The sequence below is a fragment of the Orbicella faveolata genome, unplaced genomic scaffold (genome assembly GCF_042242905.1).
Source record: "Orbicella faveolata isolate gen_17 unplaced genomic scaffold, um_ofav_v1 contig_24, whole genome shotgun sequence".
NCBI lineage: Eukaryota > Metazoa > Cnidaria > Anthozoa > Scleractinia > Merulinidae > Orbicella > Orbicella faveolata.
In genome coordinates, this window is record NW_028301552.1 from 31,202,220 (window position 1) to 31,224,961 (window position 22,742).

The window sequence follows — 22,742 nt, forward strand, 5'->3', positions numbered from 1 at the left end:
TCCACGGACCCGGTCCGTAATGGGGGTCCGCGGACCGGGGTCAGTGTTTTCGGGTCACCCCCCCCCGCCATTCCTAGTCGATTCAAGCAGGGAAGGTTCTTCTTAGAAATTTGATCGGGAGCCCCCAGAAAAGAAATTATGGGTGGAACGGAAAGAGAAGTAGGACGATGCTACGAAGAAGAAAAGTAGCTGTAAGAGAAGTAGGAAAAAAGGTGAGGTAGAGGACGCAACCGCGTTCCCCCGATCTTTCCAGGATGGCGGCCATAGCGAGGAAAGGCCGGTCTTTCCTCGTCATATCCGTCATCTTGAAAGACAAAGAGAATGAGTTTCTTGGAGGATGATGAGGAAGGCCAAGGCTAAGATGAATGTTCTGTTGCATTTATTCTCCTTTAAAACTATTGAGGAATCTTTGAATTGAATATCTCGTTATGATTGTGAGCAGCCATTTAACTTGGAAGCGTATACTATTAAGTCAAAGTCGTAACAACAAAAACAAAGCGATCTGTCGACGCTATTAGTTTTATTGATGTAACGTTTCTAAGCGGTACACATAAATTTTTTTGAGCGAGGCACAAACGCAGTTGACCAAGTTACTTGAGTCCAACAACTTTACAGGCGTGATGTACAAGAGGCTCCAACAAGTCATCCACGCCTTTAAACGAAAAAGGTAAGTCAACACCACCAGTAGACAACTGTGCAAATACTGTCTGAAATAAAGGAAATGAAACTTTTTAGTATTTTTAAAATTGTGGTCTTGTGGTTTAGGTGGTCGTATAATTAAAGTCGTGTTTTATTGGGATGAACCGTGTCTGGTTGGTTGGGTTTTTTTCGAATTCGAGTTCTATTGGTGAAAATCCGTTTTCAGTTGGTTTGGTTGATCAACTGTTTTAACCGGCCTCGACCAGGTTGAAACGGTTGAAAAAGCATTTGCGTGATTGTTTCGCGTGATTGTCGCGGCTGGCACGCGTACGAGGACTACTCCGAGGAGTTACCGTGTTTCAACCGAAAACGGTTGGAAAAGTGTCCTATTGAGAAACGTCAACCGTACCAACTCAAACTGGTTGCGGTTGAAACGGTTGATCCCAACACAAAACGACTTAAACGTTACATAATTAATTCCTCGGAGCGCTAGCCCGCCCTTCTTCTACCCGCCGTTCTTCGCCGGGCTACTCCTAGACAAACTTGACACATAAGAGAGACGGCATGTACAACAACCCGAGACAACGAAACAAAACCACCATCAAGACAAACGAGGGAAACCTCCGGTCTGAAAGGACCAAAACAAAACCGCCAAAACGACTGAAATGAGCAAAACGAGTCGGGCGACACCAAATCACCGAAATAAGCGACAGCCGTAATCACTATTGAGAGCTAACCTTACTGAGCGTTATTCAGGGTAACCGGAGTGCTGGACCTGCAGACGTTCACTCCGGTGGTCTGAAAAGCGCTCAGGTTAGCCTGGATATTGCTCAGCTTAGCTTGCGTACAGCAGTAGGTGTCAATAATAATTAGAGGTTGCGCTTATCTCGGTTCACTGGTTCAGTTTTGACCTTTTCGATGTTTTCGCTCGCGTCGGTCGCCATGTGCCTTTCGGTGGTTCATTTCGTTTTCACGGTTCAGATAGTACACATGCATGCCCAGACTGGTTGTGGCTTATTGGGTCTGAAATATTGCTCTCGCTCGGCTTTTGTTGGCTTTGGTTTGGTTTGGCCGCTATGAGGACTCTGCTTTCTGTTCCGTCCCCAAAGGTGCAAAAGTTGTCTAGCATCTAGATAGAAACCCAGGGGATGCCTGGGAATGTTTGTGACTCAACAGCTCACCTGAATATTCACGACCACGCGGAAAAATATCAATGCCAAAAAGTATGTCCAGTTTGGGAGAGGAAGGGTGTATCCAGTCAACTCACAGTATAAAGACAGCATGGCCTCCTCGCTAGGGATCCCTTCTGAGTAATACGCTAAAATAAAAACAAACTTCACTTCTAAACAATGGCAGACCTTTCCTTGGCAGAAGCGAAAAGAGCTAGAGATTACTGGGGAAAGGACCCCTCTGCATAGATGATGGTAAGCGTATCCCTTTGTACCTGTTCCTCTTTCCCTGAGGATAATCTGCATCAACCAAAGTTCCCCCACCCCTGCATACCCTCTCGATGCACAAGAATGAGATAAATGAGGTGCTGGTCAGGTAATACTGCTTCATCATAAGCTCCTTGATAGACTAATTTGTTATCTTAAGAGAGCTAATGCGTCATCGACTCAAACTAAGAGATGACGAGTGGCAAGCCGTTTGATTCCCCATGCAGGCCTTATTCTCAAGGTAATCAACGATTCCGACAGACAAATGCCACTTTTACACGAGAAGGAATCCTTCACGTTTTCCAAATTTGAGGGTGAGGGAGATGCCAGAGGCAGAAAGCTTAGACCCCCTATTCGCCTCCCCGCCCCCTCACGCCCTTAAAAATTACCACGTGACTTTAATAACCACAGAAAACAAAAGCTAAAAAGCTATCAACAGCTTAGAAAACATCCTGTCTGTCTTTTATCTTAGCTAAGATCCTAAGAAGAAAGTCGTCATCCTGTTTACAAGATAGTAGGCAAAGTAAAGACATTCGCCTACCGACTTTAAACCCAGGCATAATGTCTAATTCCGCTGGGTAATGGTAAGCTAGGCAGAAGTACGCAAGGTCCTCAAATGGATGTCCCCAAGATGCTGCTTCCCAGTCTATCACGGCCAAGACCTGAGACTGAAACAGACGAATTTGTTTTCGTTAATTGCGGTCAGCGAGGTAAAAAAAATCATGGCGAATTTATCAGTTACCAGTAAACTTCTGACACCTGATTACGCTAAAAAAGCGATAAGCTGGATGTTGTTTTCCTATTTGGAAAGAGGTTAAGTTTCTTAACTGTGACTCTCATAGAAACAATTGTGATTCTCGATGGTACAGAGCTTATCTACTTACAATTTCATCCTGATTGCATCAATATATGATGGAATCGAAACTCCTGAATCAAGGTTTGGCAGTAAAAGATAATGCTACCCCCCTCCCCCCATTTTATCAGACATTTTAACCCTGCGTCCGTCGTCATTCTAATTTTTAGAGATGACCCCTCCTCCCAAAGTGATAAAGTAAGATTTAACGTATTAAGCTACGATAAGATTTAAGGTTCAAGGGCCAGACGAACACCCCTTGTTTTCTCTTATCTTTTTCTTTTTACACAAAAAAAGGTTCATCTTCAATTCGGGGTCTTTCAATTCGAGGGCTTCTGGCTCTAGCTCTTTCATAACAAAAAATAAGACCACTGAGTTGAACAAAGACAACTCGCTGTCAATCAGCTTGCTCTATTATGCAGACTATTATCCGATTAGGATTATAAGGGTTCATATCAGGAATTCAGTTCCCGACTAGGCAGCTGCAAATGGAGTTAATTAATTATTTTACATATCTAGTGTGTGGAGGCGCGGTGGCCTCATCGTTACTGAGTGCGCTCGACCCCGGAGCAAGCGGTCCGGGTTCGAGCCCTGATCGGGGACACTGTGTCGTGTTCTTGGGTAAGACACTTTACTCTCACAGTGCCTCTCTCCACCCAGGTATATAAATGGGTACCGGCGAATTTAATACTGGGGTAACCCTGAGATGGACCAGCATCCCATCCAGGGGGAGTAGAAATACTCCGTGTTGCTTCTTGATACCGAAACCCGGATAAGCTCCGGCCTGATGAGCCACTTGGCTCGTATGCAGACTTTACCCTATATATCTAGTAAATAAACCTAACTAAATAAAGAACTTCCACACTCTTTACCTGTTCTGGATGAAACAGCATATTCGGAATCCTGAAATCAGTGTGGTGAATAACTGAACGTAAAACAAACAAACACACAAAAAATTAAGATTGCAGATTGTAATTTCAGCAAGTTTCTTGTAAACGTTACTAGTTGAAAAATTCTCGTCTACCAATATCAAATTTTAAAAGTTCATCTTGATTAGCGATCCTCTAACAAAAAAATAGGTAACTATAGCTGGGCTGAATTTATTATTTCCTACCGGGTTTCTTGTCGTCCTTTGGTATGTTTTCTCTCATCCATTCCATTAATTGATGAACTTTAGGAATTGCCTTCATTTCAGTTCGTTTGTAACCTTCATACAACGTATCCAACTGAAAGATCAAAAGAAGTTTCTGAGTAGCCAATTCGTATAACGCTGGAAAGGAAACGAGCTTCTACGTGACTACCTAGTCGGGCCGAATGCATGTCTCGAAGGAAACAGATTCGTCAAGCTCGCCTGCAAAGTGTTTTCCAAACAAGTGTGGCATATAGAATGTGAGGATTAATCTATCTGCGAGGCAGACCTGTATCGGAGAACGGAGAAGCATAGTGGGATTATGAATGATAAATGTCAAATTTAACTCAACGGTCAAGTAACCCTGATATATTTCTTAATGTGAATGGCACAGATACAAGCTAATGGGCTGTGGAAAAAACCGTTCTCAGTTTCTTAATCACTGACAACGTAATGAAAATTAACCACTTGAAAACACGTTGCGATGAGTGTTTTGGATTCGAGGCTTCTGTTATATGTATTATTATTGTACCTACCCTTTGTTGAAAGAAATTCTCTTTGTCACCGATGCAATCTAAGTTTAGCTTATCCGTGTCGATAGATTGTAGTTGTGCCAGCGTTTTCATTGCAGCCTCGAAGATTGCCTTTCTCTCTTCTGGAGGTAAACCGGGTAAATTTGCATCCGGGAACTGACGACCCTGCAAACAGAGTAAAGTGGAAAGCGCATGTAGTAACGAGATGCTCTTTCTGATTATAGAGTCTTCGCTCGAACCGGTCAGAAACTGGGGAGGGATCTCATAAGGAACCTGACCACTCATGAAAGGAGAAGTTCGAGAAAGTAAGCCCAGTAGATCCTTTGCAAGATCCAGCCACATGGTACTGGGACATCCGAAACAAAAAAAGTCAAACTTGACTGGTGCGAGGAGCTTTCTTCTGGATCTCCCGGTGCGCAATCTGCGGCCCAGCAGAGCAGCACAGCTAATTTTACACTAAGCGACCGGCTTGTGCAAGGGGCCTGGTATATTATAGACTACGAGTAGTTCCTCTTTCGCTTAGCCCGGCGTGCGTGGCACCAAAGAAAACCGCGAGAAGAAAATGGCCGCGCGAAATCCTGGAGGCGAGGAGCGCGCGAAAGGAGGGACTACCGCCTAAGCCCAAGAGTTTGCCCTTTCACGGCCGAGTGATTTTGCAATGTAGGATTTCTCATCTTGACGTCCTCTTATTATCAATAATCCCGGGAGATATCCTGAATAAAATTGCTCTACTCTACTCTTCAAGTAGCCAGGCAAAAACATATGCCGTGAGAAGTATATCTTTGTTCTGTGTACGTTCTGCGAAACTGCCAAAGAAGTTTTAAAAAGGAGACGACGAATGGGGTATCTTGTAACGATTTTCGCTGCGTCTGCAGGTGTAAATCTAAAAGTCATTATTGCGAAAATTTCAAATGCAGAGTTTCAACCGAGAATTTACATTATGTGTTTGACAAAGGAGATCATCCAACTGCGGTGAAATGTTTGCCCATAACAGCTGAAAGTTTCAGGTGAATGTGCGGTTTCAAGTGAAAGTCCGGTACAATCTTCCAAATGGACGGCAGAAAGGCCAAGCTCAGTGAATTTATATTCGCTGACTTGGACGATGCTGTTGAGCGGCGAAATCACTAACACACTCGCAGTCGGGTTGGAGGTGGAAAGCTTTCCCAAACAAAACACTGGATAAATTTAAATCTTTGCAAAGCCTGTTGGCAGATTCGCAAGAACATCACGGATTGCGAAGCGCGATTCCAACGCTTCGATTTGCTGTGGTATCGCTTCGTTTTGCTCCGGTTCCAAAACATTCCTGCAAGACGTCACACGTATCTCGAATGTTGACAACACGTTGTCAACGCTCCTAACATAAGCCAATCATATTTTTGCGTTGTGAGAGCAACGCATAATTCAAACTCCCTGGCTTAGGCGGTAGTCCCTCCTTTCGCGCGCTCCTCGCCCCATGGATTTCGCGCGGCCATTTTTTTCTCCCGGTTTTCTTTCGTGCCAAGCACGACCAGGGGCAAAGCGAAATAGGGACTAGTCGTAGTCTAGGTATATTAATAATTACCTCTCCATTCAAGTGAAGCGTACCTCTCAAGATTACATCAATGAATTGACTATTTGAACTTTGAACCTGCTAGTTGTTTCAAGAACGCAATAATGAATTGATTATTTGAACCCGCTAGTCGTGCGAGGAATATGGCTAACGGGTCAATATAAAAAAAAATCAAATCATTTTTGCATTCTTGAAACAAACTAGTGGGTTCAATATTCAATTCATTAATTCACTATCGAGTGGTACGCTTCAATTGGTTTGACTGTAAAAACGAAAAAAAAAAGGTAGCAGTGCTCAGAGTCCTTGTTTCATTTGGGCCACGAGGCCGGCGAAAGGCCAGGACGAGAATGACAGTAAATTAAAAATCTTTGCATGCAGGGATCCAACGAGCATCTGGTTGATTGACACTTTGATGGACAACTTGTGGAATAGCTTGGTCAGCCTCCATTTTTTTCTATCGTGCTCACGAAGAAAAATGACCATTATTCTGCGGAAAAATTTTGCAAAATATTAACTCAGATCTTTGAATTAATAAACCGTAAACGAATGTGCCTTGGGCCAAAAAAGATGGTGCAAGCCCGGGATGAAACAGCTAAGAATTACTCTAATGAGTCGAGTAGAAACCTTTCTAGGGACCAAAATTTATATGTCAATAAGTCTTTCAACGTTATACCTTGATATACTCCATGACGTAAAATTCTTGGCCCATGATTGTCTTGTCCTCACAGAAGAGATACGTTTTAGGCACTGGAAAAGAAGTTTCCCCCAGGGCAGACATGATTTTGTACTCAACGTCGACCTTTGAATTAACACCGTTGATAAGAAATTAGGTTCTGCAATTAGGAACTCATGTTCCCACTCTTCATTTTCATCCCTTAGGAATTGACAATAAGCAACTTCAACCAAGCGCAGTCGCGGTTTGCCGAGAATTTCCAGCCTTCCATACTGACCATAAGCCAAATAATGTGATATAGAACATACTTAGTGCTAACAGTCCATTGTATCATGTGCTAGGTGAAACCGAGAAATGTTTAGAACTGACTACAAAACGACCATCTCAAGAAAGAATGTGACGACTTACGCTTGGCACGATACCAGCCGCTGATCGAGAGAAAAAAACGGACTCAAGAGAGCGGCGGGAATCGAGCCCAGACTTGCTCAAGAGTCTTCGACATCGCAAACTTGTCTCTTATAACTTTGAAAATTCAGCTCTAGTGACCGACAAAGACCTGAATCATGGCTAAATCAAATAGATGGCTGATAACCATTTTAAGGACGTTAAAATGGACAGTAAAGTGATATAAAACATCCAGGCGATATAAAAGAACCCCTCAATCATTCAAGAAAAATACGCTGTACCTTGTGATAACCAATGTAGACCTGCACTGGAGACTTGTGCCGTAGCACGAACTCTTTGCCATTTTTTCGAAGTAAAAAGGTCGGATTTGAGGTTCCAGCCCTTTGTTATTCAAGAATGAAAATATAAGTAAGTATCTCCTAAAGTTATTGTGTGATAGGAATATGGGACGTCGTTTGGGGACATCAAGCAACGGTCCCTCCGCCAGCCCCAACCCAGTCCCAACATCATGAAGAACACAGCGTTGTGTAGCACAGTGTAGGTGACTCGAAAAAATTAATTTTATCATAATAGCTCAAGTAAGCCACCCTGCCTGTAGAGTCGCCTCGATCTTTTCCATTCTCTCCCCAGAAATGCTTGTCCCTCTTAGCCGTAGGGGCTCTGGCCCGAGAGAAACGTGGCCCCGGAGACATTATGTTATTGGAGTACGATTTTCACAAGTTTCACGCTGTTTCCATCCAGAAAATATTTCTGGTCGATCTCTGACTGCTACTGTTCGATCATAGCACCTTCAGACCTGATGTAGCACGCTGTTTAACCAACTCGAGCGCGCGTTATTTAACAAATAGCTTCCATGCTGCGTGCGTCTCTTCAGTATTGGTAAAAATCTACCAGCATTTTATCACGAATGCCGTTCTCTGCCGCATTGGCTACGCTACCCACTATAAGATGGCCGCTTGTTTGCGTAATCGAAGTGTCTGTGAAGAGAATTTTGATAAAGTTTCGAACGACTCGTAGATTATACTAGATTACTCGCTGTCGATTTCTACATGTGATAGTTGACTCGGGCCGCGCCTTCGTACATCTTTTTAAAACAGCTAAGTTTTTGCTGTAGTTTGACTCCTTGAAACTTCACCTGCAATTTTCTCAAAACCCTCCCACAATTTTATATTTAAATTTTACCGTCGCTTAGGCAACTATGTCAAGTCGTAGATCGCAACATCGTATGTATGAGGCCATACTGTTACCATGGTAACTCGCATCTTGGTAAAACGTATGTCATTTGTAACTTCATGACACCAGTAACGTTCGATTTTCTGTTGGATTGATAGTCTCTTAAAGTTGAACAGTATCGTTACTCCGTTCGAACCACCTTAATTCGTCTTTTACCATGACACTCAGTACTTCGTAGAACTTAACGAAATGTTTGTACTTTCTCTAACTAAAAAAGGTTAAAAGACGAAATTAAAAAAACAAAATCCCGACAATGTTGAACCCAAAATAACTAATAATTGGCGTGAAAAAACGTATCACAAGACAGCACGACCATGCGACATGCTGATATAGTTCGGGCGTGCACGATAGGATTTTGAACGGTTGCGAGCAGAGCTAGGTTTCCTCTCGTCTCTCACCGAGCAGAGTTGAAAGAGAAGAGAATATCTCTGTCTCGCAGGGTATTGCTCTCTACGTAAACAATATCACAGAACGTCGGTAAATATGCCAAGGTCCTGTTGGGGGAGTCTTGTCTCAGTGCTAATTAGAAACTCTGTAGGTTCGCAATTTCAAAAGATCAAGTATGAGTTTCGACCGCTGAAAATTATCATTTGCCAATAAGTTCTCAAATGCTAAGAATTATTGCACAACTAGATAGAAATCAGCAACGGTTGTCACTACTTCAACAAAAATATAAACCTTCTACACTGTAGTTTCTAAATCAGCGAATCAGATTCTCGTTCATGCTACGCGTGACCAGTGGAATTTTTTAGAACGCACCGACGAAAACCGAGGTAAATCGTAAATATTCTTCATTGAATTCCGTACCCTTTCCCTACCAAGGATGTATAAATACGTCCTAGGTTTTGTCACGCAACGACCGAGGACGTGCATAAGTCCTCAACCTCAAACAAAGGACACAACTGAGGGACCGGTTATTCACGATGGCTTGCATCAATTATCTCCGATTTCTGAAAAAAAAATCATTATGGCCGCTGGTTGGAGAGGGTGTTTGGCTCTGGCAGGGAATACTTAGCAATGCAACGAGTTTCATGTCAAAAATTATCAATTCAATACTGTTGCAAGAAGTATTAACATCACATATGATGCAGCGCACATTGTTATGTCATGTCATATTCATCACGAAACGATCAACGTCGCCGTCACGATCGAGTATTTTAAACGAAATTTAAAAGTTCGCCGCTCTGCTAAGTTAACGGAAAACGGCAGAACCTTAACGGTTTCAGCTTCTAAGGGTAAAGTTATTTTCCTACTTTGAGAAGGAAACAAACAACAAAATCTACTGAACCGTGACTGCCCAATAGTTCAGAATTTTAAAGTGGTCCAGTTAATCCCGTACCTGAACTTGAACATTTTTAGCTCTCCGTCTCCAGCTGGAAAATCTGCCATGTTTTGTTTCAGGTATTCGTCAAGTTTTGAGCTATCAGAGGTGTACTCCTCCATTACCTGCTTCCAATATTCCTGAAGTTTTAGAGCTTCTGCGTCGTGATCCTCCATGTTGCTTGAATTCAACCACAAACTGAATATGCAATGCTATATTGACGTCATTTGAATGTTTGACGTCATGTCACGCTATAATGTCACGCAGTTGCGTAAACATACACGATCACTTTTTACGCGATTTTTTGGTCGTTAATCAACAACTATACGGCATTAATAATCATCTCAAAATACATTTTGGTGTATATTTTCTAAAGTAGATACGCTCGCAAACATATAATCTCCATCAGGAGCCCATCACTAAAAGTGGCGATGCAACTCCCATACTAAGTTAGACTTTCTAAAAGTCCTTTCCAGTTATACTTCCCTGGTTTGTTGGTTTCACTCGCGACTTCGTCGCTCAAATACCAAGGACTGAGCAAAGTTCAACGTGTGGCAAGTCCAATACTAAGCCTTTGTCACAGCATTTTTACAGACCGGTCTATTTTTAGGCTTCTTTTCCCGCGTAATAGGTCAGTTCCGGTCTACATGGGCGCGCATCGGCAAGGAAATTTTCCTTTTTTTTTTTTCCATTTTTTTTTTTTATTTCGTTCTGTTTTTAATCTTCCGGTGAAATGATAACGTCAGTTAAAAATGAAGTCCAGGCTTTTGATTAGTCACTGTGGTTCCTCAGGGGGTCTGAATTCGCGGTAAATTCAAACCACAAATAGATCGGTCTGTGATACGCCGTGACAGGCACATGGGGTAGTTACACGCTCCTAGAGATGGGCTCCTGTCCTTTGTTTAAGTACTGCATCAGCAATGATTCGATTTAGCGCCCTTCTTCCATTAAATACCGCATTTCCTCCGCACCCACCCCACCCCCAGGGCTCGGCTTGGGTGCCCCATATTTTGATAAGTGAAAGTGACATACTGGACATTAGCATAGATTAGACTGACTAGAAAAGTGAATTTTTGTAAACTGCTTTCCTATATAAACGTCACATTGAACATCTTAACTCGGAATAAACAGCATAATGGTGTAATGACCGTGAGGAGGTAACAGTTTTAGCCTACGTGTAGCCGTACCCACCCCCCGAGGAAAAACGGGAGGGAGGGAACGTCCAGTAGTTGCAAGCAGTTATATTTTGACGAATCAAGGGCTATCAGTTATAAGATGATGTTACAATGATTAGTATCACACAAATACCTAGTCATTGTTGAACAAGAGGTGGTTATAAAAGGTTACAATAGCAACAGCAAAAACAGCTCTTAAGGGATTATAACTCAGAAAAAGCTCGGTGACCCCTACATTTTATCGTGGAATTGTAATAAGCACGATTTTATGAATCTTTTGACAGCGGCTTAAAAAAAAATCTGTCGAAGTGGTTCTGAGCCAACTTCATATCTTTTTTTTTTTTTTTTTAAATAAGGTGGTCCTCGACTAGACGTTAAAGTTAGTGTTCGACACATTTAATAACATTACGTGTCAACCTAACTCCAGCATTTTATTAGGATTGACAATGTCACGTGACAGGAGCATACCAGTGGCAGATCTAGGGGAGGGGCCCGGGGTGCTTATTTTGAGTAAAAAAAATCGCAAAAGGTGAGTTGTAGTTTGTGACTGATTAAATTTTTCTTTATATTCTGTCAGTTTTTCCCCGACCACTATTCCCCTCTCCCCATCCACTTCAGATTTATATATGATCCTGGAATCCCCACTCCCTAGTTTGCCGTGCTGTGAGCAAATTTGGGTGATGGGTCTGCCGACAGGCAACTTCTTGCAAGGAAATTAGTTTGGAAGCAGAAGTTGAAACATTCCTGCTGGGAAATTGCCAGTAACTAAAGGATAACGCTTATATGTTGGTTATGCCGTCACAATGATGACCTCAGATGAGTTGTGGCAAATGAGCTAGTTGGGAGACCATGAACTGTATTCCAAAATGCGAGAGCGCAATGTATATCTTATATTCTGAAACTCGTTAATAATCCATCAAGTTAAATCGAAGAAAATCACAACCGTGAAGGAGGTCTGGATACCCGGTCTTAATTAGCATAGATTTTGACGATTTTACTTCTCCGTTTACTCCTTAGTTTTTGTTTCGATGAGAAGATATATCAAACACTCGAGACAGTGTTTCATCGGCTATCCAACATGACATCCCATTTTCGTCAAAAATACTCCGCTCCGCGTCGTATTTTCAACTCTCTTCTCGGTGTTTGGAAATCCCGATGAAACATTGTCTCTCATGTTTGATATATTACTTCAAAAGCTACAGATCAAAATGAAGTAAGTGTTATGCGCCGGAAACCAAATTCACGAAACTCTCCTAAGCTAGAATACATCGTTAAGTATTGCCAGCTGTTTCAACACTGTCATTGATACTTTAATTTAAAAACATGTTCATGCTTTCGTCAACGTCCCCATGATCACTTCAAAGTCTCTCAGCTATTAATCTAAATCATTTTTCTATATAGGATGACCTTCCATGTTTGAATACCCTCCCCACCCTTGTTACGGACAGACTAGCGTGTTAACCATGCTGTTGCTTGCTTCTTTCTCTAGGTTTATACAGTACTGCATGCCCATTTGCCTTTTCTAAGCGCATTGTTATCTCGTATGGTGAGATCTGCTTGATGGAAGAACTGCTCTGTGGCTTTTGAGCTGCTTTAGTATCTGAAAACAATAAAAGGAGAATACATGAATAGGTCAAACAACGTTTCTCCATGTAAACAGGTCCATAGTTATAGTCAGCGATTACGCGTCGAAAGTGTAAAACGTAGCGAGATCTCGTAGTCTTGTAAACCTTCAGACACGTGTATATTTACGGTCTGTAGACGCGTTTACCCCGCCTTTCATCCACACACGACATATATCATGAATTCCGTTAATGCTTTCTTATGTGACTGTAATTTCGTAAACGTAGATGGACAACATAAATATGAAACTATGCAAATGATAGTGCGGCTCACAATCTTGGCACATCAAGTAACCTATCCATGCTCAGTGTCAGTCTCTACCCAGTCTTCACCGTTTAAGATTCTTTTTGCCGTTCTTCTATGGACACGCGTTGCCGGTCGGTAAGCGAATGCCGAAGTCGTACAACAAAGCAAAAACGAAAACAAAAGCAAAAAACAAAATCATAGCCGTTCTTCTATGGACACGCGTTGCCGGTCGGTAAGCGAATGCCGAAGTCGTACAACAAAGCAAAAACGAAAACAAAAGCAAAAAAAAAAAATCATAGCCGTTCTTCTATGGACACGCGTTGCCGGTCGGTAAGCGAATGCCGAAGTCGTACGAAAAAGCAAAAACGAAAACAAAAGCAAAAAACAAAACCTAGATTTTTCCAATGAATCTCATGAAGAACGGATCTTTGAGGCTTAAGATACTTCTACTAAGAGACAATCTCTTCTACAAGCAATTAAAAACAATCAAGAAGAAAAATCAGTTTAAATTTCCTCAGCTGTAATTTGACTTACCAGTTGCCTCCAATTTGAGTAAATGGAATTAAAATCCATTACCTTTAGGTCTCCGATGCAAACTCAAACGTTTTACCATTGAGTCTCTATGAGGTAGCTTTAAATAAGTGAAACATCATACCTCGGTTGGCACCTGGAGCCGGCTTCATGTAGGAGCTATAATGACCTTGTGGCGTGTCAGTCAAGGAAAGCCCTTGTGCCAGATCCTTATAGCGTCGTGGTCTGGTACCACAGTCTACCCTCTCTGGCAGATCACAGTTCATTGTATCTGCTCGGAGAAGCTGGGGTGGAGCGCACTTCTGGCGGTGTGCTTTACCGATGTTACAGATGATGAATCCTGCGCAGTCGTCGGGGTCTGGGTACATGCCACTGTCTCTATTCGCGCAGAAATCTGAGCCGGCTGGAAAAAACAACAACAACAACAACTAACATGGGAGGGGCCATGCACCAGTTTCTTGATATGTTATTTTAGAGCGAAAATGTGCAAGTTAAAATGTGATTGAACTCTTCATCAAGAGAATTAGCACGTACAGCAAAAAAGAACCGAATCACGTTGTAAATAATGACAGAAATACATTTTGCTTTATTTCTGTCAACGTGTATGATCAGATCATTACATTTAATTGTTTTCAAACTACTACCTATTGTAGATCAGTTTGATCCTAACAGAGGACGTTAACCCTGTTTGACCTTTTTGTTTCTGTTTATGAGGCCAGTTACCATGAAATTTGTATTAGCCTACATTGCACTGTACCGTCCTGTCCTGGCATGGCATTACGTGCATGCAAAGCATTGGTCTGGTCACTCTTTTCTAACTGGAGACCGCATTGACTGCTCACGGAAAATGATTGGAATGCAAAACAAAACAGGTCGTAAGAAATAAAACAAATATGGAACATTTAATCAAAAATATTGTGTTACCGCTTTGGAATCATAATTAAAGCATAAAATAATGTCCGGTGCACAAAGCGCGATAAACGTTTAAAAGAGAAACTTATACTGGGTTTGGGTCAACCGAGTTTCATCAGTCACAATAATCAAAATGATATAACTTTCCTTAACATTCAGATTTTTATTGTGGCTCATGAAGCTCGGTTGAGCCCAGAAAATGTAGTCTACTTTTAAACTTTTACTGCGTTTTGAGCACAAGAAATTATGTTATATTTTAGAAATGGAATTCGTGGCGCCTCTTAAATTTACATTTAGCGCCAAAATTGGGTTAGCCTCCTTCAGACGTTCAGTTAGTTGGAGCGCAGCTCCAAAAAAACGGCCAGCGAAAAAATAGGGGAGGAGCGCGGCGAGAGAAAAGCGAAAGAACGCGTTCTTTCCCTTTCTCTCGCCGAGCTCCTGCAATATTAAGGAGCTTAAGCAAACCACGACGACGACGGCAACGAGAACGTCACTAAATAAAAGGTTTACTGAGCAAAACAATAGCTGTGCACGTGCGTCATAAATCTTTGTACATTTCTTTGCCGTCCTCTGCAAAACAACAGCGTGAAATGAACAAGTCTAATTTTTCATATTTTCATTTGGAATTGAACGCTGGCATTGCATATTTAGCCTGGACACGTCTTCAGAGCCATTGGCGTACCGAACAGATCTAGACAATCGCGAATTTCGCTGGTAAAAAGATGTATAAATTCATTTTTTACTAAGCGTTGTCCTCGGCGTCGTCGCCGTCGTCTTTGCTTAAGCTCCCTAATTTTTCGCTCGCCGTTTTCCGCGCTGGGCCCCAACTAACTGAACACCTGAAAGAGGCTAAACTTGGGTCGCCGCGTCTGGCAACTCGCTTACCCGATGTCACGAGGTAGGACATTAGTTGTCCTGTTCTGAACAAGTAACATGATACAGGTTTTGTTATGCAGTATATGATTTTGGTTTTAAACACGCAAATAATGGATCATACAATCCAAGACAAACTGCTTTACCAGCTCCGCCCCCAGAGGAAGTACCAGGTGCTCCAACGCCTCCTGTAGTTGGCCCCGAGGGAGGGGAGGGTGGACCAGGAGGTGGTGATGGGGCGCTTGGCCCAGGACCTTCACCAGGAGCTGCCGTAGACAAAGAAACGCAATAACATCTTTTTAAACATCACAAAGAATGATAACAAATCATTGCAGTGAACTGCTTGCGGTTTATGCCACTCTATATCTCTTGCCGAAAAAAAAATCAGTTTTGTTTTGCTTATGATAACGTTTACAAGATTTTAGGAGGAAACAATTAATTATGTATTATACTTAAATTTACAATGGATATCAATGATACAAATGCATCACAGAAAAACTGAGTTTTAACACGGAAATATTCTAAAAATGTCTCAATATTTCGTGTTTCAGTTTCAAAACTGCTACATTACACTTAGAACCTTTCCCTTGGAAAGCTCTCATATTCTACATTAAACACTGTCCTCTGCAGAGCACATTCGTCTACTTACCCATACCCCCTGCGGGATAAGGGGGTTTGTTTCCTTGGCCTGCGCATTTAATACTGCTTGGACCGGCTGAAAAGTTCAACAACAACAACAACACGTTAAATAAAATTATGCGACATTTTGTGGACAAATTTGCATAGCGTGCACTCCGCGCTATGGTAGCGTTTCAATCCAACGCCCAGCTCGCCCCACGTATCTAGTTTCTTTTTTATGGACTTGCTGTGTTCAACAGACGCGTTTTCTGAGGCAATTTTTAGTGCGCTTTAGGTTCCCTTTAAAAAAACTCATAGATCTTTAGCAATTTATTTGCACTCTACGGAATAGCTTACCGCCAACCGCAAATCCGGAAAATTGAACATCACTTAGAATATTTTTATCATTCTCCATGGATGGTAAGACCACTTCCCTCTGTTCTCCTGTCACCGCGGTCACTCGAACAGTCATGGGAAAGTCAACTTTACCCAGACCATCACCGATAAAGTAATTGTCACCAGTCCTCTTGAGACAAGAATACTTTCCATTTTTAAGGATTTCCATACCAGCTACCGGAACTCTGAAAATAAATTGAAACTAAAAATAACCAACTTTAACAAAATCGAATAAGTAAGGCTTGAGGGAAATTTTTCAACACAAATATTAGCGAAATAAATATACGACGTTTCGACATCATCGGATGTCATTGTCAGGTAAATGTGTAGCTTAGTTTTTGCTGCTAACTTGCAACATATTTAATGCAGTTTTTCAAATAACTTTTTAGCCAACGATGTGAAAGAATCTAGGGTGCAATTCACCGAAACCTGCTTCTGACTTCTGATATCTCAGAAAACATTTTGAAATAAAATGAAAGGTCATTTTAACAAGTTAGATCTGATGTGGTAAAGTGCAAAAGGGAGCATGGATGTTTTGTTTAACACATGAAGAGGAACGAGAAGAACCACAATTCATCAAGCTCATCACAAAAAGCTGAGTGGACTGATTTTTCTATCTCCTTAATGTAAATGTAGGCATGAATAATGTCAGGAGAAACATTTTTCAGTCTATGGTTAGAAATAGATATTGCAACATTTGGAACTCAACAGTCACTCGCGCATCTTATGCGCGTGTGAAATGAAGGTATCATTTGTTTATTGTAAATGGTTTGAACCCAGGAGTATCAGTAGTTCGTATAGTGTGATCGTCCGGGTGAGGGTAGTTCTCAAAAGAACTGTTGTTGGTGACTGAAGTTTCGACAACCTGAGCTGAAATCATCTTCAGAGTCAAGTGAATAATGTTTGTCAGTCGATGATGTTATAAGTCTGGTCCGTTGAAAGTGATTGGTCAGTTTAGCCGTGATGGTATTGGATGAAAGACTCGTGTAAAGTTTGTCATCAGTCATTGGTCGGTTTTGATCCGTCAGTTTTTAGTCAAATTGGTCGGTTTGAGGTCCGTCTATTTTTGTTCAAATGAAGTCGATCTGTTAGGAGTATTTCAGCCAATACCATCATGGCTAAACTGACCAAACACTTTCAACGGAGCAGATTTATAACATTATTTGTTTGTTTGTTTGTTTGTTTGTTTGTTTGTTTGTTTGTTAGAAAGCGCGAAAATATTCCATCTCAAATTGTTTGAAGCGTTAAAGACACGAATAGTAACAAATCGACTAAATTACGAAAATAAGTGGTGATCTTACTTGATGTTTCGCGCTTGCAATTTGACATACCACGGGTTGCTTCCAGTAAATCTGAACATGATATTCCCATCCTTGCCCGGGACAGTTGGACAGTCAATAGCTTTTGTTTCGATATCCCATCTACCGTCACCAGGGATAAACAGATCATAGCCACCTGAAGTCACAGAGAGATTTCGTTCAGTGGCGAACAAAATATGGCGGTTAATCGGAGGGGTTCTTTGTAACTTCATCCCATCCATATTTAATAATCTTTTTCAGTAGTTTTCTGGCCTTTCTATCGTTTGAAATCATTCTATAATTTCGAAATCCTTAAAATTTTAAAAGACAGTTGTCTGAATGTAAATATAAACCCAATTTAAGCCTTCTTCGCAATGTTGTGTATTATGACGCTACCGTCGTGTGACCGGAAAGGGAAGGAAATAAACTTTTCAACCTGAAAACCCTTTAACCTTATAGAGTGTTTTCTCATGACGTCATGGTAGCCATATTGGTATTCCAAAAACTCAATGTGGCCGCCATGTCGGCGTCATTTAGGCTTGGGTGAAAGATTTTTCTTACTTTACATTCCTGACCCAGGCCTTAAACCTCTTGAGCCAAACCAATCATGTGGGAGTTGAACTTCTTTCACTCCAGCGGTCTACATTGCAAAACCATCACTCTGGTTATTTTATGCTCATATGAAAATCACCTTTGCCACAGCCTCCGCACAGATCATGAACAATGGCTTTGGTAACTCCAGTGACGGGATCAGATCCACTTCCTTTTCCTGAACCTGTAATTTCCACGCACATTCCACAGCCGAGAGAGTTTTGAAAGTCATCTGAACCTGCAGCCACTCTTATCCAACCAGGCTGAGAAGACATTGGGGAGAGTGGATCTAAAGCGCATGCGCCACCCTCGGAATACTCGCCGTAGTAGGTAGCCTGGAAATAAGAATGATTGTCAGTTTACAAAAACTTACACTGGGTTATTCCCAACCAGATATACGTTTGAGAAGTCTCTGGCAAACAGGATGAAGGAAATTAGCCTTCACTTGAGATGATGCAACAATGATTTATCACATTCAACCTCTCTGCAAATGTCTTTTTTACCCCTTCCCCCGAGGCAGTAAGATGCATTCACCAATGCTGAATCACGATATAAAAGTCCATCTGAGCAGCAATAACCAATCATCGAAGCCCTAGGACGCTTTCTCTTTTTGACATTTCGGAAATTTCCAGTGGCGAATATAACAATATTTTCCGGAATTTCAGGAAACGAGGACAAGGTCGCGAGGGACACCCAAACGTTCGCTACTCTTTATTCATACATTTTGTGGTTTTAATTGAGGACAAAGTTATTTAACAACGCTGGTTACACCGCAAAATTGCGTTAAAATGCTTAGAAATCTTACTTTTGTTCTACTTTTGCATCAGACCAAATAAAGGAAGGGAGCAACCCATTTTTTTCTCTTTTTTAGAGCAACTTTTGGGCAACGTTTTGAGAAATTGCGGGCAACGTTTTGGGAAATCTAGAGCAACTTGTGGAAAGCCCTAGGTTAAGTGGTTTGCATTTGGGAAATATATCGAATTAGGGTTTTATTTAAAAATTTTTTAATTTCCTTTCCAAATTTCCTGAAGGTTCTGGTCAAATGGAAAGCGCCCATTTTGTCATTTTGCAAAAGAGTGGCGTCAAATACGAAAATTGTTAAAATATATTTTAACACTGATACTACTAATCTTAATTTGTATGCATCACAGCCTACGTATGGTACAAAGCTTCAACGTATATATAGCGAAGAATTGAGAGGTGGTGATTATGATATAACGTGGTTAATTAGAAAATAAAAATATTTCATGAAGACGGTGAGAATGAAAAGAGCGATCTTCCTACCTCAGATTTGAACGTTTGTTTGTGCCTATTGTAAATGTATTCAGCACTGGAGACATCAGTGGCTCGTTTGTACACAGTATGCTCATGTATGGTAAGAAACAACAGCGATAAAAAATTAGTCATTATCAATAAAAACACCTTTATCTAGGTAATCTAGTTTTATCGAGTTTAACATCTTTATAACTTACCTGACGGTTTTCTTCCGCCTGAAATTGCTTTATTTTACCATTGCAAGTGATTTCCTGAAAATAAAACAAGACATGTGAGGTGAGATTAGTATTTCAATTACATCATTTAGAGAGCAAGTCACATCAACACTAGTTGGTTTTCATGCGGGTCGTTCTATATCCTGGTCGAATTGGAGCTTAAAACAAATTCAGAAGGCGAAAAACCGGAGAACCAGGAAAAAATCCTCAGGAAACCAAAAACAAACTCAACCTGCACATTAGCACAGCACGGAGTTGAACCCGGTCGACATTGGTGAAAGACGTCGAGCGCTCGACAATTGTAAAATACAGATCAATCGACCTGGTCACTCCAAAAAAGACCACACAGTTATTATAACTAATCTTGTGAGAAAGATCTAGTTCATAACGCCATTAATTTTAAATTTAATCATTTTTGGAGTTCTTAGCCAGGAGGGAGGAGTACTCCCAGAAAAAAATATTGAAAGGGTGTGCGACCCGCCTTCCAAAACCCCTACCCTATTTAAGACCAAAATCTGCAATTTTCCCAACCCTATTTATGACCAGAGATTTGATACCCTATTAAAGACCTGTACCCTGTTTCAGACCTGACTTATAATTAGGTCCCTAGCAAAGATGTTAAAGATGATTTCCAGTCCGTACATTTCGCAACTAATTACATGAAGTAATTTCAAAGTTTCAAAACAACCGCCATGATCGATTCGAGGGGGTCGAAGCTTTATACTTTGCTCTTTCTTATAGCACTTGATGAAACAACCTCCGACAGCTGTAAACATCAATGAAGCTGTTGGAAAAAGAATTTGAAAGGCCTCAAAGATAAGGTATGTGGTACGTAGCGAATAACATCATTCACATTCCATCGAGTGAGATTTATGATGTTTATAAACATTAGGATGCCGAGACTGCGCAGTACGGACTGGAAATCATCATTAAAGGCAATGCTGAAATTCTTTTATAGCTTCGTCTAAAAACATACACAATTCAAAACCAAAAGGCAAAAAGCACACCCTTTTTTTATTTAAGACCGAAATGGCCGAAATCGATATCTTAATTTTAAAAACAAAACGGCGAAATAACCATACCCTTTGGGTCCTCACCTACCTATACAGCCCATATAAGCGAGTAGTGCCCCCCCCCCCCGACCCCTGGGGGTTCTGAAAACCTGATGTCAACAAAGGGAGAAAAAAAAGTACAGTACAAGGTACTTTCGTCATTTTATCAGAAATACTTCTTTTGTTGTTGTTGTTGTTGCTGTTGTTTTTCATAGCCAGTACCATTACTTTTTTAGCTGGTTTTTATCGCTTATTCTACTAGAGAAATTATTATGGGACAGATCACAGCATGACGGGACTTAAAATTATTATATTCTAATTGTTAGTATGTTGGAGTTGTACACTGGCATTGTCTGTTGTTTATAGGTAAAATTTACTGTATACAAATTTTAACAAAATAGCATTCATTATAATATTTCAAGATAATTTACCTTAAGAAGAAATCCAAGAACGAAGAGTACAAAATATTCCCGGAATATGTGATATCGATCCATTTTAACCTGCCGAAGACGAAAAATAATCCATTGAAAAATGTAAAAGGTCACTACGTTTTAAAAAACTACGATAAAGCAGTAGATAAATAGTGTTATTTTACCAGTGTTTTAACTTGCCACTGCAGTTTTTGCTTTATGTTGCAGCGATAAAACAATAACTAAATCGACTTAAAACCCAATAAAAATAACAAACTAATTTAGAGGCGCTTTGTTCTCTGTGACAATAGCACTTGAAAATTTCCACAAACCACCATAATGCCACCAAAAACAAATAAATCCTCTTCAATCGTTGATCATCTGCTTCAGGTGATGCAGGACAAATTGAATTGAGCTGCCATCTTTGAGTGACGTGTTTGATCACGCGTTCAAAGATATAGAAAATAAAAAATAAATATATGTGTTCTTGTCAAGCTCTTCGTTTAGGAAATAAAGCGAAGTTAGTGTGTTCAACATATCAACGTCTACAGACACACTTGATTTTGTTCAAAATACCTTGATATATCAATACTCTCCGCAGACAAAAACACAAGTTATTTAGTATAGGGGCAACAGGGACATGGAAGTAACTACATACATGTGGGCTGTTAACTATTTTGCTCCTTAGGAATGCTGGGACGTTTGGAAATGTCAGCTTCAACTGGACTGAATACGATATTTTTAAATACTGATCCGTTCCGCTGATAGATTCTTGCTGGTTGAGAAAATTACTTTCAGTAGCTTTCCTGTTGGGAAATTATCACTGAAATCATTGATATCATTACTTTGGGGCTCCATCGATCAAAATCCAGAAAATATCAATGTGTGCTTCCAACATGTACGCACTATCCAGTCAGTTGTTTGACACGAGTCTGGTGCAATATTTGTTGAATAAACTGATGGTTTGACTCAGCTGGGTGAGAAACGGGGAAAGTTTATTTAGCTTGGTGGGGAATTTCCTAACCATCACGTTGGGAGAAAGCAACACATTACATTTTTTTTTTCTAAAACGCAGAAAAAAGAACAAAACATATGCTTCAGAAATACGTCTTATTTCTCTGTTGTAACTGGAATAATGCATCAGTTAAGCAAGAGAGGATGAAGAGTACGAGAGTTAATCCTCATTATAGGCGTTATTCTCAAGATAAACCTTCCCAGGTTATTTTTAGATTATTCTTGGTTTCGGGAATCTCAGGAGAGTCTAGCAATAGCCCTCTCCCCTTCTGGGACATGAATTTTGTTTATGTGGACAGCTCAAGCTCCCAGTCAACGCAGGTGGTAACGTTATCCGTGGAGGACTTAGAAACAGCTTGAAAGGGATTCGTCTGGGAATACACTCTCTGGTAATTATTCTTCCCCTTCTTCCTTCATGTCCTCTCTTAATATCTTAGTAAACATTTTCGATGGATGCCTCTGAATAAAGGAGACGAGTAGTCTGCTTCTTGAGTATACATTCTAACGGATTAAAAGAGACCTAAAACAAAAAGATACATAGCGATTCATAAAAGAGAACTGATGGACCGCAGTTCTATAATTATTACCTACCCCCGGGAGTTCACTCTCGCATCGATATATCCGTTTTGCCAGGCGAGAGGAATCAAACACGACAGAATGCGGTATAATGGGAAAGTCGAACACCAGGACATCATTCATTATATATTCGCTTATATGTATTGATTAAAATTTTCCAGCCGTG

At 40.9% G+C, this 22,742-nt stretch overlaps 2 protein-coding genes across 3 annotated transcripts; both read right to left on the reverse strand.

The window, feature by feature from the left end:
- Positions 1-503: 503 nt before the first annotated feature.
- On the reverse strand, positions 504-9,984 carry LOC110065070 (acyl-CoA dehydrogenase family member 11-like). Its single transcript, XM_089291427.1, has 9 exons — positions 9,790-9,984; positions 7,499-7,598; positions 6,813-6,938; positions 4,594-4,755; positions 4,043-4,154; positions 3,801-3,853; positions 2,617-2,743; positions 1,821-1,957; positions 504-707 (listed from the first exon to the last, which is right to left on the reverse strand). Exons 1-9 carry the CDS (start codon positions 9,945-9,947, stop codon positions 591-593), a joined length of 1,092 nt encoding a protein of 363 aa, XP_089147553.1. The 5' UTR covers positions 9,948-9,984; the 3' UTR covers positions 504-590.
- A 2,250-nt stretch (positions 9,985-12,234) lies between these two features.
- LOC110064993 (uncharacterized) lies at positions 12,235-21,842 on the reverse strand. 2 transcript variants are annotated; one of them, XM_089291430.1, is made up of 11 exons: positions 21,645-21,842; positions 21,008-21,076; positions 19,507-19,560; positions 19,319-19,399; positions 18,135-18,369; positions 17,447-17,600; positions 16,107-16,330; positions 15,781-15,846; positions 15,278-15,397; positions 13,471-13,749; positions 12,235-12,546 (listed from the first exon to the last, which is right to left on the reverse strand). In XM_089291430.1, exons 2-11 carry the CDS (start codon positions 21,068-21,070, stop codon positions 12,404-12,406), a joined length of 1,419 nt encoding a protein of 472 aa, XP_089147556.1. In that variant the 5' UTR covers positions 21,071-21,076; positions 21,645-21,842; the 3' UTR covers positions 12,235-12,403. The 2 variants fall into 2 exon arrangements, with proteins under 2 accessions (XP_089147556.1, XP_089147555.1); XM_089291429.1 differs by lacking the exon at positions 21,645-21,842 and adding an exon at positions 21,172-21,282.
- Positions 21,843-22,742: the final 900 nt, after the last annotated feature.

What these genes read in the sequence shown, in the direction of transcription:
- LOC110065070 (XM_089291427.1), bottom strand. Translation starts at nt 9,947, where the DNA reads ATGGAGGATCACGACGCAGAAGCTCTAAAACTTCAGGAATATTGGAAG. An exon ending in CTAAAAATGTTCAAGTTCAG is followed by an intron (nt 7,599 to 9,789) that starts GTACGGGATTAA and finishes TGAATAACAAAG; the next exon opens with GGCTGGAACCTCAAATCCGA. An exon ending in TCTACATTGGTTATCACAAG is followed by an intron (nt 6,939 to 7,498) that starts GTACAGCGTATT and finishes GTTAATTCAAAG; the next exon opens with GTCGACGTTGAGTACAAAAT.
- LOC110064993 (XM_089291430.1), bottom strand. Translation starts at nt 21,070, where the DNA reads ATGGATCGATATCACATATTCCGGGAATATTTTGTACTCTTCGTTCTT. An exon ending in AACAAACGTTCAAATCTGAG is followed by an intron (nt 18,370 to 19,318) that starts GTAGGAAGATCG and finishes TCTTATTTCCAG; the next exon opens with GCTACCTACTACGGCGAGTA. An exon ending in GTGCGGAGGCTGTGGCAAAG is followed by an intron (nt 17,601 to 18,134) that starts GTGATTTTCATA and finishes CTGTGACTTCAG; the next exon opens with GTGGCTATGATCTGTTTATC.